At 44.5% G+C, this 20,150-nt stretch overlaps 1 protein-coding gene across 1 annotated transcript in view; it reads right to left on the reverse strand.

Moving 5' to 3' along the window:
* The window catches only part of LOC146862839 (uncharacterized), a 57,142-nt gene extending 43,516 nt beyond the window's left edge, over positions 1-13,626 (reverse strand). The window contains exon 1 of the mRNA XM_085643114.1: positions 13,504-13,626. Within this exon, the coding sequence (XP_085499240.1) occupies positions 13,504-13,626 (123 nt within the window). The remainder of the gene's footprint in view (positions 1-13,503) is intronic.
* Positions 13,627-20,150: the final 6,524 nt, after the last annotated feature.

Here is a 20,150-nt window from a genome sequence, read left to right on the forward strand (position 1 = left end):
GGTGGGTGGGTGAAAGAAGGGTGTGTGGTTGGGTAAATCGATGGATGGGCAAAAGGATGGTGTGAGAAATGGGTGGATATTGCATAGATGGATAATGGATTGGAAATGTTGATGAAATACTGAAAGAGATAAAGTAAAGCTAAATCTTGGTCTCTATGGGTGAATTAGAATAAAAGGATGAATTAATATTTGAATGGTTTGGATGAATAAGCAAGGAAGCTCTTCTCATGAGGAACATGCTGCACATCTACTTTGCTTACTTTGTTTATGTAGAGTTATCAAAGCTATGGTTCAAATGATGGCTATTTTTTCTTTTTTGTTCTACTTCCTTGACTTGCTGTATTTGTTAAGTGAGCCTGAAGCATCCCACCCATCATGCATCAAACCCCCTCCCCATCCAGGGCATTTTTACCACCTATTTCCGAAGTGCAGGATGAGTCAAATCATGACTGGCTGTGCAATGTGCATCTGTTTCAGTTAATGCAGCATTTGCAATGTTTTCATTACCTTGCAAACTAAACACGCATGGTGTGTTGTTTCTCTTCGCTCATTTTTTCCTACGTTCTTTTTTCCCAGCCTACCAAATTGGAAAATCCATTCTTCTCATATGCCACATTTCATTTTATAACCATGTGAAGCGAAGTGATCCCTTATTTTATGGTTTCCCATAGCAGATTTATTTAACATCTGTTCAGATTTTTTCCTACCTGTCTAATCCCTCTACCCTACCCTGCTGTAGAGTAAATCAAGTTTCCTTTCCTTGCTGACTGCCAAGGGAATTAAATTGTTAGAAATAATATGCACTGATGGGCAAGGCCACTGAGTAAAGTGGGAGTAAGTGCATGATTTGATGTCAAGTTTGGCGTATGGGATACACAGTGACGAATGTGCCAAGTACAATCTATATCATTTCCCCCAACATCTACTTATGGCAGACAGGATAATATTAATTTCCACATTTCAAACGTGAAGTGTGTATTTATTATTCATCTACCTCTTTGGAGTCAGGTTAGAAAGAGAAATGCATTTGGAGAAGAGCAGGGCCATTAGAATTAAAAATAGATAATTGTCAACTACAGCTGCCCCGGCTGCAGACAGTAGCAAAATACACAATGCACTGGCTAGCAATGCGCATGGCTTCATTATTTTAGCACAACAACTTGTACTCCATAGTACATAATGCTGTATTCAATAATGAGAGGTTATTTATTTTTCAGCTCAAAGTGTCTGTTTATAGTTACTTAAAAAACCTTTAGAAGAAGAAAATAATCAAATCACAGTTTTTTTAATCCAATGTTATTCTGCCTTATAATAATTTCCTGCCACATAGTCAGTAATATTTTATTTAAGGCATGTGGGCATGTGTGAGTAAAGCATAAAATTGGCTTGGTGACTCTCCTAATCATAATCATATCAAATTCCAATGGCCCTAGGGGACCAACAATGTGCTGCTACTGTGCCACCCAGTAATTTAAAACAATTGTTTGCACAGAGCATTATTTACACTTTGTCTTTTTTGTTTTTCTCAATATATCTGCTCCTGCTGGAACAGCCTTATCACCAACCAGGCAGAAGATAGCAGTCTGTCTGCAGCAGTAGAAGCTCGAACGTATCCAGCAAGAGTAGCAACAGCCGGTGGTCCTGGAAGAGGAGGAGGAGGAAACAAACACCTCTCAGCCGAGCCCCAGTGCAGACGGTCCCCCTCAGCATCCGGCCATCCCATCACCAGCGATGCCGCCAGCTTTCATCAACTGCAGTCACACCCTCCCACACTGACAAAAGCAGGCCATTGCTGTGCTGCATCCTGCAGTGGCTGGACTCCATTGAGAGCTGGATCACCACAATGGAGCAGGGCCTGGGCCAGCTCTGTACTTCAAAAGGCCTTTTTTTAGTTCCTTATTAAAAAAAATGTTGTTTGGTGGGAGGGACTTGGTATTGTTGGTGCTGGGTGGAGAGAGTGGGAAGGGAGTTGGGACCGGGTTTGACTTTCTTTGGACACTTTCAATTTAGGGACATTCTGGCTTGGATCTGTTTGTTTGGGGAGAGGGGTGGACATGTTTTGTGGGTGGAGAGAATGGGTTTCTTTGTAAAAAATATAAAGAGGGAATTTATTTTATTTTTCTCAAAATGTATGCCTGAAGTAGTTTGTTTTACTTTTACTTTTTACTCCTGCCTTCAGCTTTTACACAACCTGTGTATGTGCTAGCAAGATAGAGCGTAGTGCTTAGTTATAGAGTTATACTTCTCTAACTATCTTGAACATTAGGGGAAATGCTGCCATGACCTATATTATCTACTACAACCTAGATAAACGATAGTAGCAGTTAGTTATTTACTTACAAAGTTAACTAGTTCACTTCAATCCATACTAGGTGTCTTACCTGAATATAAATGAAGCCATAACAGGGAAGACATCACAATTTCACAAACGAGGTACTACTCCTAGTTCCACCCAGGTGAGCTTCAACTGTGGGATTAATCTGAATGATTGATTATCCATCGTAGGCAACTAAATGGAAAAAAAAGACTGAGTTAGTGGGTTATAATATATCAAAGCTTTATAAAGAATTGAAACCAGAGTACCTAAAGATGACACAACAAGAATTACTGATAGTAGTAAGATTCAAAAAATAGCAATAGTAGTACTTTTTGGAAATGGGGAGCTAGTAGTATTTACTGAATCCTTGTGTTAAAAAAAAGACTCAAAGTCTGGAGTGGAGAAACTTAGGTTAAGTGTTTATGGTTACGCAACACAAGGCCTGAATGATGATGCTAACGACTGATGTTTTTCATTCTATATTTAAAATATGGATCACATTTCATGTGTGGGTGGGTAAATGGGGCCAGTGTGGGCAATTGCTTAAAAGATCCTGCAGTAAGTTGGTGTTGCTTTCACCACATCCGCCCCACTAAGTGTATGATCCATTGATGGTGTAAATTCAGCCATACCTCAATAAATCACGCAGCCTGGGGAATAGTGTTAGGGGTTTGATAAATGGATGGGAAAATGTATTTGGAGAAAGCGTTGACAAAGACAAACTCAACACATGGACAAAATTCATCTGGACAATGAGCAGCACATCATTTGGCATCAATGTGTTGTGGAAAGAAACAATGGAATGAGTATGACAAAGTACAGATAAATGCATTGCAAACAGTCCTTCTAAATGTTCTGTCTTCTAGGTTGGCGAGTGAAACCACCCAAGTGTTCTCCAAATATGATTGCTAAAATAAAAACTGTACTGTATTGCAAAATGAGGTAGTCCATCTGCATTCTCCTTGGGAATATCCACTCTTGGGAGCCTGTCTTGACTTGTCCGGTAGGTAAGCAGAAGTGTTGAGCTCAGCTTTCGCCTTTAGTTTGTGATGGAGACTAGAAGGCCTGCACATTGTAAAAGAGAAACTGTATTTTAGAGTCAAGGAGAAGGACAGAAGGAAGGTAAGCTTCATGAGAAGGGTATCAAGAAGACTCAAAGGCAGAGCAAAAACAATAAGAGGGGAACTTAGAGTTTCACTTTTGCCACAAGTCCATCAAACACACAGACACAGCAGCATTTCACAAATAAACACACTTCTCTCCATTCTAGATAGATGAGTAACGGGACTCAGACTCTTGGTTTACTTTTAAACTGAAATTGATAACTTGTTGCTTCTGGCTGTTGAATTGTTGATGAGGTAATCCTGCAGTTCCAGCCCTGAGTTCTTCCATCCTCCTCCTGACTCTGAGTAACTCCATCCCAGGCCAGTCATGACCCAAGCAAGATAGACGTGTAGTGCACAGCTGTTAAAGAACAAGTAGAGAAACAGAATTGCAGAATTTTGCATAGGTTGTGTTTGATAACTAAAGTGACTGTTCTGCTTTCTGAAGAACCAGAAAAAGGAGAGGACCCTGTAATTAGGCAGAGTTGAGGCGCTGCAGCCAGGACGACTGACTCCAGAGCACGGGGCTCACGGTTCGATAGCAGGCTGCAGCTTAGCCCAGCAACCTGTGACTCTGGGCAATAGCTCGCTTAATCTCTCAGAGGGCCCCCAGTGCCTTGAGAACCTTTGGGGTGATTAGCTCATGCTTTACAAATACCAGGTTAATTAAATATGGCTAAGTGTGAAAGGCTAATCACCTCCAGGGGAAAAAAAGATCGGCCATCACTCAGGCCACAAACATTGCAAATTAAAATAATTTCAAGAAAGTTCCCGCATTACAGTTCAACACTAGGGGTGGGCGGAATTTGCGAAAGTGACTTTCGCAAATTATCGCGAAAATGTTAAAAATCTCTGCAAACACGCGGAAATATCGCGAAGATGCGGACGTTTTTTTCCCGCCCATTCGCGGTATTTTCTGCGTGGTCGCGGCTCGCCAACTTACCCATGCGGTTGCTCATGGGCGCGGCCATCTTGTTTTCACTCTTCTCGCGGTGCATGATCGCGAGAAGAAAGACGTGATCGCGCGACCAATGACATTACTGCGGGCGCGAACTGTCGCGAGACAGCGCAAATGGCTACCAACAATCCAACATCTCGTGGAGAACGCGACCGGATCGGGAAAACTTGTCGGCGAACGCGGAGATTCAGGTAAGGCGATCGCGCGCACGCGAGAATGTATTATTTTACAGCGCGAGCAAGAAACAAATTATCGCTAAGCTGCGGAATGCGGAATTTTTGACATTTTCGCGCTTTCCGCGGAACGCGAAAATGTCAAATTATCGCAATTTCCGCGAGCGGAACGGAAATTTTGCCCAGGTCTATTCAACACACACTCCCTCACTGTCAGCCACCACATCAATCATCACTCACAGTCACTCAATAATCAGATCACTCACTGGTGCAATGGGTATCTGTTCCAATCCAAGCACAGTGGTAGGTACACTATCTCCCCTGTGATGCAAGCAACAGATTGAAATTTGTCAGTCTTGCAAATCAAATGATTGTTTGGGGCAGCCATAAGAAATGATGAAAAAATTAGGATCATAGGAGTGGGCCATACAGGTAAATTAACTGTCGCTAAGTACGTTTGTAAAGGCCAATTACCTCTAGGGAAACATTATCACCCATTATTCAGGCCCCAAACATAGCAAATCAATCAACTCATGAAGATCCCCGCATTAATGTTTAACACACCCCCTCTCACTATCAGCCACCACATCATGAATCATGAATCATCATCACTCACACAATCACTCACTCACCATTGTAATAGTTGTAGTTTTACCTCTTAGAATCCAAGCATGTGTAGTGTAGGTATTAGGTATTCTACTTTGATGCAGGCAACACATTGGCATTTGGTATTGGCAGGCACTCTTGTAAATCAACAATCTTATGGGGCAGATATGCTAGTGCTAAGTGATGCAAAAAAGTGATAGGCAATAGGCATGCAATGGTGGCAGGCATTCTTTCCAATGTCATAAGGAATTGTGGAGTCTTCTTCAATGCACACTGGTCCAACTGTAATCCAGCATTATATGTGACAAAAAATAGAGGGACAGCATGAATCTGACACAAAAATAATAATCTTCCTCTAGCTACTTTTTTTTGCTGCAAAGATAGAAGTTCATTGAGAAATAATGAAAAGGTTTCATGGGGCGCAGGCATACTTAGTCCAGGAAGTAGAGTTCATCCTCAAACTCATGTGGTTCAACCAGAAGTTGATCAGCTAACACACTTATTTCAATATCTGACCAATCATCCTCCTCCTCCTGTGCTGCTTCAGGAATGGTAAATTTGGGTGGTATAAAATGTTGGCTCAATTTGATCATGGCTATTCTCTCCATGTTTTGAGGCAAGAGACTGGTCCTTCTCACTTTAACAACTGTACCAGCTTCAGTGAACACATGCTCAGCAGACACACTGGCTACAGGGCACATCAGACACTTTATTGCCAGCCTGCTGAACTCTGGCCATTGGCTCATCTTCTCATGACAATACATTAATGGATTTTGATCCATAAAGAATTTTTTTGGATCACTCAGATACTCCTGTGGATGGTGCTTGGTTTCCTGCACTTGCTCTACCTGTTTTGCCATTGCTCTGCAATGGACGTAAGCCGTGGCGAATGAAACCAATACAATGCAGAGGTTGGGTCCAGTCCTTCTGTTGTTGCTGGTATTTTGGTTGATGGTGTTGTTGGCTGCTGTGAGACAAGACTGCCCTCTCTGGAAGTTGAAGGTGTTACCCCATAGCTGCCGGTGGGACTCGAAGTTCTAACAGTTCTTCTTCCAAGACTGCTCTAAAATCCACCTCTTTTATTTAAAACATCCCTTTCAGAAAAAGGAAAGAAAGTGGGCAGAATTTGTTTGTTCTGTGGATCAAGTAGTGTGGCACAAATGTACTCTTTAGATGCAATGATGGAATATTGCAGCCTTGTATTACAAGCTAAGCAAAGGATTAATCTCTCAACCAAGGCATGCACTTCTGTGTTTTCATTCACAACTGTGGGGGTGAACCTTTCAGACACCTTCTTGACCTGGTCCTGTAGGTAGGAGATGCAACAATCAGATAGCTCGGCCCATCATACTGTCCTCCTTGCTAACTTCCCATGTTAAAACCTCAAAAGGGATTAGCATCTGTGTCAGGAATTTGACTAGTACCTATTTGTCCGCATCTATGGTCATTGTTTTCTCAACTGCGTTTCCTCCTCTTTGAATGACATAGTCATTTATCTGTTTGTAGTGCTCAAACAGACACTGCAACACGTAATAGGTCAGGTTCCAATGTGTTGGTACCTTCTGTATTAGGGCTTTAACTGGTGCTCCATTATTTCTCTGACTAATCCACAACTGCTTCCGAGCTTTAAAAGAATGACTGCAATGAATGCAGATTCTTCTGCAGGTGGTCAATATGTTGCTGACTATGTCATCTTTTTTTGAGGATGTCTTGCACCACAGGGTTAATGCAATGGGCCAAACTCAGGACCCTGAAATATCTTGCATGGCCTTGACTATGTTACTACCATTATCTATGGCAACAAATCCAACTCTGAGCCTTCTGAGTCACAGCCATTCTTACACTTACACCTTGCTGTTAAATTCCTCCACGATGTTTGCAGCTGCATGTGATTTCTCCATGGCAAACATGGCCCCTGTTGCATGCCGCCAAACACTTTTAAAACTTTCTTCAGGGCCCAGACCTGCAGATATTGTTTGCTTTAACCCCGCAAAAGAGATCCAGTGTGCAGTGATGCACATGGACTCAGTCACCTGACCACTGGCCCACGTGTCTGTTGTCAGGTGCATAGTGTGAACAACACTTTGCTGCAAAGATTGTCCAACCACCTGCAGCACATCGTGATGAGGCACTAGAACAGAAACTCTAGCAAAATAGATCTAACTTGGTACCTTCCATTTCAGGCAGATGGCTTCCACGAATTCTGAGAATCCCACTACTTCCACAAAAATAAAGGAGGAGGTCCAGAGCTAACATTTTTGCCAGCTTCTCATTGTACAAACATGTGGTTGGGTGGTTCCTCTCATAGGGCCCCTACTGCCTAAATATGCCTGTAATAGTAGCCTGGATTTTCTTCTTTTCTTGGGCCACTGATACAGGTGTCTTTCAAGAACTAGATTGTGGTCGTAGAATCATTGTGCATCATGGTGGGTCAGTCACTGTATGCCATTGTGTCTACATCTCACTTTGAATCTTATGCCATTTTGAAGTTGCAGAGGTGGGTGAATATGCTGGTGCACTGTTGGGGTAGGGTGCTTTGCATGAAGGTGTTACCCTCTTCTTCCTCATCATCACCTTCCACCATGATTGGACTTATAGCTGATGCTCCCTGGCCTTGCTCACCACCATGACCACGTTCAGCAATTTGTTTTTAGGTGTGCCTCATACTTTATTGTATGGCGTTTTTTCACATGGGTTGTTTGGCCTCCAGAACCATAATTTGTACCAGGCTTACCTCGCTGAACATTTGTGTGGCAAATGCTGCATACTGCAATGTGTTCACCCTCTTTGCTTACTGTCTAACTCTCTAAATGCCTGAAGAAGAACTAGAGTTAGATGGGTGTGTCGTTGATTGCCTCTCTGCTTCTCATAAGGTAAGGGTTGGTGCAGGTCTCAGCTAGGGCTTTGCAAATTATGGGAGCTGGTGTGAAGCTACCTGTGCCACATCCCTCAGAGCAAGTTGAATAGCAACAATAGAACCAGGAGCAGACTCAGTTCATCCATCATTTATCTAAGCCCCTTTCCAGTGAATTGGCTGGTGGTTTGATCTTGGGATGACAATACAACTGCATGACAGACATACAGCTGGATAGATCCACCCCCCACTACATGGTACATTGGCAGCTGCAACCTCAAAGGGCCTTTGAGACTGGATGAGGTTTTGGGAGCTCTTAGATGTATGGAGGTTGCAAAATGGTCAGCAACGGGACTTCTCATTCTTTTCACCACTATATTACTTGCATACCCGGATGGACATGTTTCTCTGCTCGCCGCAACTTAGTTCAGTAGTGACAGGCGTGGAGTACTTGGGACGTGAGCTGTCGGATCATTTTCCATTGCTCCTAAGACTGTCCCTGGCCAGTGAGGGTATGGCCATTCCGGTTTGGCGCCTTGACCCCGCCCTTCTAGAAGTCGCTTGTTTTAGACAATCACTGTCCACCTCCCTATCTTAGTATTTCCGAGTGAATCAAGGCACAGCAAGCTCCTCCTTAATTGAATGGGGTGCATTTAAAGTGGTGGTGATAGGTCAATGCATGGGTCAGAAAGTAGGTGTGAGACGAAAACTTAACAGAGAACTCTGTGCTTTGGAGATGCAAATCCACTCACTAGATAATAAACTAGGGCTGGAAGAGGAGGCCCAAAGACAACTTTCAGAAACCAGGAGTAGGTATAACAAAGCCTTGGAGCATTTGCACCTTCTAGACCTCAGTGTTTACCGGGAATGGCAACACGTGGAGGATGGTTGATCAGAGTGACTATTAGCATGGCTGGTTAGACCCGAGTGTAGAGGTACACCTGTTACTTGTTTACAAGCTACCAATGGGGAGGCAGTATACTCGCCTAGAGTCATCAATTCCACATTCCATGAGTAGTACACTGACCTGTGCGGCTAAATCATGAGACATGGTCATAGATTCCATAAATAGATACTTAGGAGCACTTCGCCTATGTGCCACACACAGTGCAGAAAATACTAGAAGGTGCAATCTCTACACAAGAAATTCGGACTGCGATCAAAGACATGGCCAAGGGGAAACCCCCGGATGGACTCCTGGCAGAGGTTTACTCTACCTTTATATCGATACTGACACCCCACTTGGTGAAGGTGTATGGCGATTCCTTACGTCTTGATCATCTACCAACCTCTACAAGAGAGGCATTAGTGGTTCCACTCCCCAAGACCAAGTCAGATCTGCCCTGTTCAGCGGACTTCCAACTGCTCTCCAAGTTAAACATGGATTTTAAAGTAAAATGTTGGCCTCGAGATTGCTCCTGTACATGCATGAACTGATTCACGTTGACCAAAATGGATTTATCCCATCCAGATCGACCTCCGGGAATCTGAGAAGACTGTATATCATATCCTATTCCATCATATTGTTTCCATCTACCAAGAGGCCTTCAAATCCCTTAAATCGGACTTCCTGATGCAAGTGAGGAGAGCGATGAGACTGGGAGAAGGATGGCTGAGATTGGTGTAGTTGCTCTATACGTGCCCCACAGTCAGGGTCAGAATGGGAGGAATGCTCTCTGCGACTTATGATATACACAGAAGGACCAGTCTGGGCTGCCCATTATCACCACTATTGTTTTCCTTGGCAATCAAGCCACTGGCAGAACGCTTCCAGCGAGAGGGAATGCAATGTGGGCAGCGTCTCAATGGGAAGGTACACATATAATCTCCCTACATGCAGATACCCCACGCCATGAATATTCTGGGGGACTTCGCCAATCTGACAGGGTGCCAAGTTAAGCAAAAACAAGGAGATGATGGACGGAGCGCTGAAACTTTTCAGACACTTACCCCCAGTCACAGATTTGGGTTGAATCCATCATTGTTCTTTAGCTCACTTCACCACCCCAGTTAAGACACAGCTATATGCAAATCAGTCTTGGCTCTCTGCCTAATGGGAACAGTCTAGCCCAAACTGCCGAGCCATGTCTTCCCTGGACCAGAAACAAGCATCCTGGGACTGGTTTTGGGCTAACAGCCCTCATCAGTCAGGCTAGCTTGAATCCAGTGACAAAGTGAGCAAGGGACCCACGTCTGGGCATACTCTGCCAACTAAGAGCGAACAAAGCAAGCACAAGGAGATGATAGACGGGGCACTGAAACTTTTCAGACACTCATCCCCCAGTCACAGATCTGGGTTGAATCCATCATCGTTCTTTAGCTCATTTCACCACCTCAGATCAGACCAAGCTATATGCAAATAAGTCTTAACCCTGTGCCTTATGGCAACAGTCCAGCCTGAACTGCCAGACCAGGTCTTCCCTGAACCGGAAACAAGCATTCTGGGGCAGGTTTCTGGGTAACACCCTTCATCAGCCAGGCTAGCTTGAATCCAGTGGCAAAGTGAACTAGGGCTCACATCTGGGCATACCCTGCCAACTTAGGGTGAATAAAGCAAACACAAGGAGATGATGGACGGAGCGCTGAAACTTTTCAGACACTCACCCCCAGTCACAGATCTGGGATGAATCCATCATCATTCTTTAGCTCACTTCACCACCTCAATTCAGACCCAGCTATATGCAAATCAATTTTGACCCTGTGCCTTATGGGAATAGTCCAGCCCGAACTGCCAAGCCAGATCTTCCCTGAACCGGAAACAAGCATCCTGGGACCGGTTTCTGGGTAGCACCCTTCTTCAGCCAGGCAAGCTTGAATCCCATGGCAGATTCCCAGGATGCTTGTTTCCGGTCCAGGGAAGATCCAAATACGGTCCTCTGGGGTTCGACTGCAAGTGGTGCTAAAATGCTGGAACAGAAGCACCCGGTGCACTTCCGGGATTCCCCTTTATGACCCAGACCTTCCACTGGTCGGCTTGGTCGCAGGGTAATGATTCCTCCTTTTTCACAGAAAGCCAGTTAAGTGATTGGACAACAGCGGGTATTAAAACTGTCCGAGATTGTTATCAGGAGGGGAGGAGGGAAAATTGATCCTCCCTAAACAAATTACTTACACAATGCGACCTACGACCTAGTCAGTTCTTAAACTACCATGCATTAGTGGGGACCTTTAACGCAATTTGGGGGAGAGGTAGTCGGGAACCAGCTACACACACAGTGCTGCAGGCGGTAGGGACACTCGGATCAGCAGGACATTTAGTGAAGTGGCTCTATAGAGCAATCATCACAACAACAGTGAAGCTATTGAACTGTCAACAAGAAAAATGGGGTGCCCTGGTGGGAAGGGAGCTGTCAGAAGCAGAGTGGAGCAGAGCACTGAGTAGCCCAAAGGAAATCTCAAGGAACTCCAATTTTAAATGTACTCAATTCAAAATTTTACACATGACCTATACCACCCCACACAGACTTAACATAATGTACAGGGACATGTGACAGCAATGCCCGAGTTGTGGGACCCTGGATGTGCTATTGGCACATGTGGTATGGTATTGTCCTGGTTTGCAAACTTAATGGCAACGGATTGTTGAAATTCTAAACAAAGTTTTGGCACGTTCCTTGACCGGCAGTGCTTGGGTCTGTCAATTGGGGCTGTTCTCATGACCTAAAGCAAAGAAGGTGGGCACTTAATTCCTGGATCTATCACTAGTACTAGCATGAAGGCATATAGTCCTCAGATGGCGGGAGGTAATGGGCCCAAAGTGACTGACTGGGAAAAGTATGTATCCACCCGGGTAAGAGCAGAAGAAAGAGCCTTAATAAAAGAAGATAGTCAAATTAATAGGTATCGACCACTTTCAGGTTTATGGGCTGAAGTAGTGTGAGCATGGGATAGCAGAGGGGGGGGGGTACAAGTAGAGAGACTTCCCCCTGAAATAAACAGAATGGAGACTGAAAAGGAGGAACTCTAATCTACTACTTGTAAACCCGGAATATGGAGTCACAGTGCTCAATTGCATTCTGAAATACCCCAACTTGACATGGCATTTAATCTAGAGACCCCTAATATTTCAGAGAACGATGTTAGATACCTAATTTAGGTCCATGTAATACCTACCTACACACTGGCCCCAGGATGCATTAGTTGTTGATGAGTTTACTAAGTTGAATGTTATTTCTATGTGACATTGGTTCAAATACAGCCACGGAAAAAAGGTTTCAATGACACTGGGATTCTTACGTTTGAACTGTGTTTACCCCCTGAGTTGAGCACATTCATGTTTTCCTTCTTATTGATTTATAATGCACAATTTCTAGAAATGTATAAATTAATGTTTAAATGAAAAAGCCAATAAAATTATTATTTTTTTTTTAATGGAATTCCAACAATAGTTGGGGGACACGACTTGGTCCCTGTAGACCAGGGGCTGGAGGACTCAGTTAAGTCTGTTACCTAGAAGTTTGGCCAATATTCTTGTGTCAACATTCAACAAAGAAATTAGATGATAGCTAAAAAGATTCAGGGGATCCTTGCCCGGTTTAAGAATAAAGTAAGTGAGGAGCTGTGGGCTTCAGTGAGGGTACTGTGAAATGGTGCGTCTTCAGCGTAAATCTTGCTAAGAAAGGGGGCTAATATATTCTTGTGCATTTTATAATATTCAGACAAATCGCAGTCAAGATCAGGGCTTTGCCATACGGTGGGCCATCAACTGTCTCCTGGGTTTCCTCTGGGGTGAAGTCAGCTTACAGGGCCTGACTATGGTCTGCTGTGATGTGCAGGGTTGCATATGAGCCAAGAACGCTGCAATGTCAGCAGGACTGTATGCGGCATCAGAGGTATAAAGGGCCTCATACTAGGTCTTGAAGGCCTGCAGGTTTGTGAGAGTAAAAGGAAGTTGACACACAGGTAGGTTTTCCAAGTCGCTTTATTCTCGTCCAGTCTCACCAGCTCCCCGGCAGCAACTGCTGAAACCCCCGCATTCCGTTGTCCACGCGGGGAACATAGAGATAAGAATGCAAGCGTAACACGCAACCACACTAGGTCCCAACACACCCCCCTTCCTTCACATTGCAAACAACAAAATAACAAAACCTACCTAACAAGAGAAGAAAATGCAAAACAAAAAGCCAACATAAATGATAACGATGAGCAGGGTTGAGAAAACTATCCTGCAAGGTTCAATACCTGACATAGTCCTGAAATCTGGCGGGAGCAGCCCTTGCTCTAGAAGAGCTTTCTCAGGAAACAATCTCCCTGTCGGAAACATGTACCCCCGGACTTCTCCTCACAGGAAGCATACCTGTGCAAGGGGCATGGACCCACAATTTCCCTCTTACATACTCAGCTTTCGACTTCGAAACCACAGAGACTGCACATTTGTTCCAGATCTTACCATTCTCCAACACTACCACATGGTCTCTTACCTCCCTCACCTTAACCGGAGCAGAAAAGCAAGAAGGTCCTTTATGTACATGGACAGGTTTCTTCACTCTCACCCAGTCACTGACACATGCCGGGGACTCTCTGACACAAACGGATGCATACTTGGATTGTGCAGCAGCCCTGACATCAGCAACTTTGCCCAACTTCTGCTGCTGATCAACCTCTTTTCTTGACATCCAGTCTTCATTAAGCTTAGAACCCGCTACTTTCCCCCTTAGCAAGGGATGGCCCCCTTCCAGTGCAATCCATTGATCAAAGCCAACTGTAGCTGATCCTTGACGACACGGTTGGAGCGCTCAACTAGACCATTTCTGCGGGGATGATAAAGGAAGGTGAGGATATGCTTGATACCATGTTCCTTTAGAACCTCCTCCATCTCTACAGACACCAACTGAGTCCCGTTGCCAGTCACTAGCACTTCCGGGAACCCCTCCCGAAGAAAGACATCCATGAAAAAATTGATGATGGTTCCAGAATTGACCCCATCCACAAACCTCACCTCAGACCATTTAGACATATAATCAATCAACACCAAGACATATTTCGGAGAACTACCCATCACACCAAAAGGGCCAACCACATGAAAAGGCAACTTATTCCAGGGTGAGTTCTTTACAGCAATAGGATTGATGGGAGAAGCATAGGTTACTTGAGTTTTGTCACTCAAAACACACGCTCCACAATCACAAACACAATTCTCGATGGACTTATCTACACGCGGCCACCAGAAGTCCTCAAGGCAGTCACGGATTTATTGCATGGATTCTTTTCCTACCTTTGGATTTTTACAGCGTTACGACTTAGCCACAGGTCTCTTGGCCCTGATTCAATCATGCTGCTTTGAACTGGATTAATCCCAGTCCTCCTGCCAATCCACAGGGAATTACTGAGATTCATACGTTTTCCTTTGGTGTTAATATTACAATTGGGATTCACTTTTGGAATCCTGTCGCTTCACGTCTTTCTTGACTTTGACAGATTCATTTGGCTGCCCCCACACTGCGTGGGACGCCGTCTTGGACTCAGGGCTGTCCCCTGTCCTGATAAAGACCCACCGTGACATACCATTGATGCGCAGTTAGGGACGAAACGTCGACGCTTAACCGTGGTTCAGCTCTAAGATATCTCAGGTTTCCAATTTGGAGCAATTCAGCCTGGACTAGAGTGATCCCTCCACTCATTGTTCTGACCCCTTTCACTCCCTTTTTGAAACTGTACAATCCTGTATATAGCCTCATACCTGTATATATGTACCTTGTCACCAGCACTGAGCACTTTTTTCACCTTGAAACACGTGTCACTAGTTTATTGTGTTTTACTTGGACAGCCCGACTATTTGTATATTCATATTGTCTGATGAAATGCTGAAAATTTAAATACTAAAAATGTTTTGCAAGTATTCCTGAGTTTTTCATGTTTGTCAGGGTGTTTTGTTCTTCTTTTTTACTTGAGCACTCTAATCTAATTTGTCTCCTGGATTCTTCTAGTAAATATAAGTGTCCGCTATTCTAATGATTTATACTCATCATCAAAGTGATTGGCGTTTTCCGACGGAGCCACTGTAGTTTGCTATATACTCACCCAGGCTCTGAGGGACACTGGGTGACCCCATTATGTTACCTCTTTTCAGGTGACCTTTGTGAGCTAGGTCCAACATTTTCTTGTCAGGCTCTCAGGCACAACCAACAACCCACCCCTCCACAGAATTTCATCCACAAGAGACAATTCATCGCATACTCTCTTAAAGGAATCAGCTCAGGAGCCAAATTCATATTGTTAGGCCAACCTTGAACCACAAAGTCCATCACCCTAGTGATCTCAACATCCTCGGAGACTGCCAGTTTCCAATCGATTTCGGAAAGGGCACCCTTGACAGTGTCAGCAACCGTATTTCCAGATCCTCAACCACAGTGTCAGCAGCAACCTCAGTGAGGGGTAACCTGGACAGACTATCGGCCACATGATTCTTAACACCAGCCACATACTCCAGATGATAGGTAAACTCATTCAGTCTGTACTGCCACTTGGCTATGCCTGGAGTGGCCCTGCCCCCCCCTTTGGTGGTAAAGAGATCCACCAATGGTTTGTGGTCGGTTCTCAGAATAAAATCGTTCCCCCACAAGAAGTTCCGGAAATGTTGTAAGCCCTGCAACAAAGCTAGGGCCTCCTTTTCGATCTTGGAATAAGTGCTCTCTGCCCCCTGAAGTGCTCTAGAGGCAAAAGCGATGATCTCCTCCCTATTGTCACATCTGTTCTGCATAAGGGCTGCCCCTGAGCCTACATTGCTGGCATACATAGTAACAATACAACAATAGTTGATGTTAAACAGCTTTAGGGAGCGTGCCTGAACGGTTACCTCCTTCAAGAGCTCGAAGTCAAGACCACACTCAACATACCACACATACTTTGCATTCTTTTTCAGGAGCTCATGCAAACGCGTCGTCATGTCTGAGAAGTTGGATACAAATTCGGTGTAGTATTCAACCAGCCCTGGAAAGGGACAAAGCTGGTCCTTATTCTGTGGTTCAGGTGCATTCTGGATGGCATCTAAAAGCTTTACCTTGGGTTCAACCCCCTTCCAGAAATGTGGTGCCCCAGATAGTCTACACCTTCTTGAAAAAATTTGCACTTGTCCTTCCTCAGCGTTAACCCACTTGATCTGACAATGTCCAACACTTGCCTGACTCTGGTATCATGTTCTAACTCAGTTTTCCCATAAATAAGAATGTTGTCTTGGAAGAACACGACTCCTGCAATGCTCTTGAATAGATTCCCCATGAGGCGCTGGAACACTGCAGAAGCTGATGATAATCCAAACGGCATGCGTATATAATGAAACACACCTTCGGGTGTCACAAAGGATGTGAGGTGTCTTGAGTCCTTCCACAATTCCACCTGGTGGTAAGCAGAGGAGATGTCAAGTGAGGAGAATTACTTGGCACCCTCCAAGGTTGCCAGCATCTCATTGATGTTAGGTAGAGGTTGGCGGTCCATCCATATGCAAGCGTTTAGGTCACGCAAGTCGACACACATTCGGAGAGACTTGTCCGCCTTGTGCATCAAAACGATGAGAGCCAACCATTAGGACCCCTTAATGGACTCAATCACAACCATGGTGCACACCTGCTCAAGTTCCAGCTTGAGTTCACTATGTAAGCTTAACGGTACCTTGTGCACCTTGTGTGCAACAGCTTTGGAGTCATCCTTAAGGACAATGCGGTGTTGGAAACCCTTCAGTTTTCCCATCTTACCACTAAAAATTTCAGGTAACGTTTGGATCCAATCATCATCGGATAACCATGCAACGTTGACTGCATGCACAGGGGTGGCAGGGAAAGAAATATAATAGAACTGTCTGGCCTCCTGTTTCGACAAACCATATCCAGATGATTGGAATCCAGAATGATCCCAAGCTCACCCTGCTCCACCCACCCCAATACATTTGCACCATCTTTCACAATGTATACTGTTCCTCGAGCACAATCCCATTTGAACTCTAAGTCACCCTCAAACGTGCCAAGAACCTCCACCTTTTTCCCACCATAGGCAAAGATCTTTATGCTGGACTGGTCTACAGGAATGTCACTCAATCTATTAAAGTTCTTGGTATTGATGAGGGTAAAAGGATAGCCGGAATCAGCAACAAATCTTATGTTCGTGCAGACTTATTGAGCACACAGGGGATTTTCTTTTACGTGAATCAACAATGGAGGCTATTTCTAAAACACCATCCGACTGTAAAGTGGAAGAGGACAACATTAATAACATATTATCCGCAACTTCTTCACCAGAATCGGCATAGTCCTCTTCAATGGTATTCACAGTTTGCGACGGCTCCTTATGCACTCCAGTAGACTTACATACACGCTCCAAATGTCCCGTTTTGCCACATTTAAAGCAAGTTTGGGTTTCAGGATGGCAAAACTTGGAATTTCTCAGGTGTGATTTGCTCCCACAATGGAAACAAGAAAGATCTTCTCGGATTTGGATTTACATAAACCATATGCAAGTGAAGAAACGCGAGTCACGTTCGCGTTGGTTTCCTTTACGGGTTTGCTGTTATGTTTTGCACTAACCATCTTGACTTTGTTAGATAACGCCATCCCACTCATGTCCTTAATGCAAAGCTGGGAGTGGTTGATGCTTTTAGCTAGAGTGAGAGTGAGAGCAGTTTCTAAGTCTGTATCATCGGAGGCTAATCGTTTTTCCTGAATATTTCTGTTGGATGTGCGTTCATTTAGCTGATCATGGATTATCGCATCCCTAAATTCCCTATAATTGCATGTGGCAGCTAGAGTCCTGAGTGCAGCTACGAAATCATCGATGGACTTGCCAGAAATATGAGCATGTTGCAAAGATTTGTGACGCTCCAGTACTATATTCCTCTTAGGGTTGAATCTCCTGTCTGGAGTTTTGATAAGTGAAGCATAGTCGCCCACAATTAAGGATTCACCATTATCGCCTCCATTCATATTTGTGCTCACATGCTCCAGAGGTAAGGTCTTTAAAATACTTCTTCCCGGTGCACCCAGATTGTATACCAGTAAGGCTTTCTTCTTCTTTGACATGAAAGAGTCTCCGTTTATCGCCTCAAGATAAGCATCAAAAGTCTCCTTTCACTGCTGCCAATTGATAGGAGTAGTACCGGGAGATTGCAGAAAGGAGGTGGTGCAATTACACAATCCCTTGGGTGGCCGTGCGTTGGTAAGTTGCTACCCCAGAATTCTCAGCACAGAGACGATCGGAAATTGTTCCTCTAACTTGAAGACACAACAGAAATGCAGTTAGGGGAGTACAAGGTGTGCACATCACCAATGTGCAAATTCACAAGAGGTGTGCGAATTACCGACATAATGTGTTCACACAATCTTATTCCACAGAAAAGTGTGCGAATCAAAGAGATGCTGAAAAATGCCCAAGAATGATTGAAATAACAATGTGCCTCCATAGGAAACACTTCCTTGTTTATTATAAATGAAGGATGTACAAAAGAAATGTTGTAGAATGGTGTGTGGATCATCGATGTAGCCACAAAGCAACAGTGAGATATAGATGGCACAGAGGACTGCTACAATAAGGTGTGCGGATCACCAAAAGAAGAATGACCGCAAAGTGCACAGGAAATTTTCAGTTGTTTCTTGCTTGATACACAAGGATTTGCAGGTCAGGCAGCGCTCTAGTCTACTTGCTCTATGTGCGCATGTGCGTTAGGCACAACAAAGACTCCCTTAGCTATTATGATGTCAGCACACATGCGCAAAGAGCATTACTGGGAATTCCTTGAAGTGCAGTGAGAGCGCATTCAGACACAGAGCGCGAGAGGCAGTGCTTAAAGTTCCGAGCACGAGGCACAGCAAAATTTGGGCAAAGGACATTAAAAAGGATAAAGTCTCACCACGACCTTCATTGAGAGCGCAATTCTCGATATAGCAGACAATCCGTGTCAGAGACCGGACAGGTTCCGGTGACACTCAACAGATTCTGGCAGTTGGTTTGTCTTTAAGTCGTCACCTCGAAGTGGCAGGGCAACCAACAGGATCCTGCAACAAGCGGTGGGGAAGACTGGGGACTGGACAACTCGTCACCACTAAAAAGAAGTCAACACGCAGGTAGGTTTGCCAAGTCATTTTATTCTCGTCCCGGCTCTTTAGCTACCCGGCAGCAACTACTGAAATCCCCGCATTCCATGTTCCACGCAGGGAACCTAGAGATAAGAATACGCGAGCATAACTCGCAACCACATCAGATCCCAAAAGATAGATAATATCCTCCCGCTGGATAGCCGGTATGCTGCGGGAGGATTCTGGCTGTCATAATTGCAATGCCAAAAAGAGGGCTCCCTTTGTTGCCTGCTCTTAATGTCTCTGTTTAAGGCAAACAGTGCTGTTTCTGCCTTGGAAAAATACAGTGTATTGTGCTCATATTTGACTTGTAGCAGAGTTCTCAGTGTGGACTGAGAATGGGATTGAGTGTAGTGAGCTGTGAGAGAGTCGAGGTTGGATTTGAGTTGGACTTGCACGCTTAAGGCCTTGTGTTTTGGGTGGGAGATGTCACACATGAAGTCCCACCTTATTGAGGCTTTGTCCCGCATTGATGTCTATAAAGGTGCAGAGATAGGAGTGCAGGCTTTCCTTATCTGCCAGATGCTTGTAATAAAAAAGGTTTCACTCCAGTGGGCCGGAGGAGGGTGTTGTACACTCAGGTGTAGTCGGAGAAGAATGGCATCCTGGTGAAAAACCCCAGCGGGGGCTAAGTCAGCATCTACCAAATGTCCAAGCAACAGAGCGTTAAGTAAAAAGAAGTCCATTATAGACCTTGTGCTTTATACACAGGAGGTGTAAGTATAGTCTCACTTGGTAGGATGGAGCAGTCTCCAATGATCAGTCAGAGAAAAGTCCAAGATCAATTCCTGGAGAAGGCTTCTTTCCGTGGTGTTATGTGATAAAGGATGCTCAGTTTTTTCCATGTATACGTCATGGACCATGTTCCAGTCACCCACCAGGGAAGGATTTGTTTTATGGTGCTGTTGAAGGATCCGGACCAGGGCAGCATTGGTGGATTTCTTGGAGTGGGCCAGGTATATTTAGAGCTTATAAGGAGCACTTGGGCATTTATGAAGACCTTAATGAGTATGAAATGGCCGTCCGGGTCTCAACAGATCTTAAGGTTTCTTGGGGACAGGTGCTAAGTCAATAATATG

This window comes from Triturus cristatus, chromosome 2_2 (genome assembly GCF_964204655.1).
Source record: "Triturus cristatus chromosome 2_2, aTriCri1.1, whole genome shotgun sequence".
Lineage (NCBI taxonomy): Eukaryota > Metazoa > Chordata > Amphibia > Caudata > Salamandridae > Triturus > Triturus cristatus.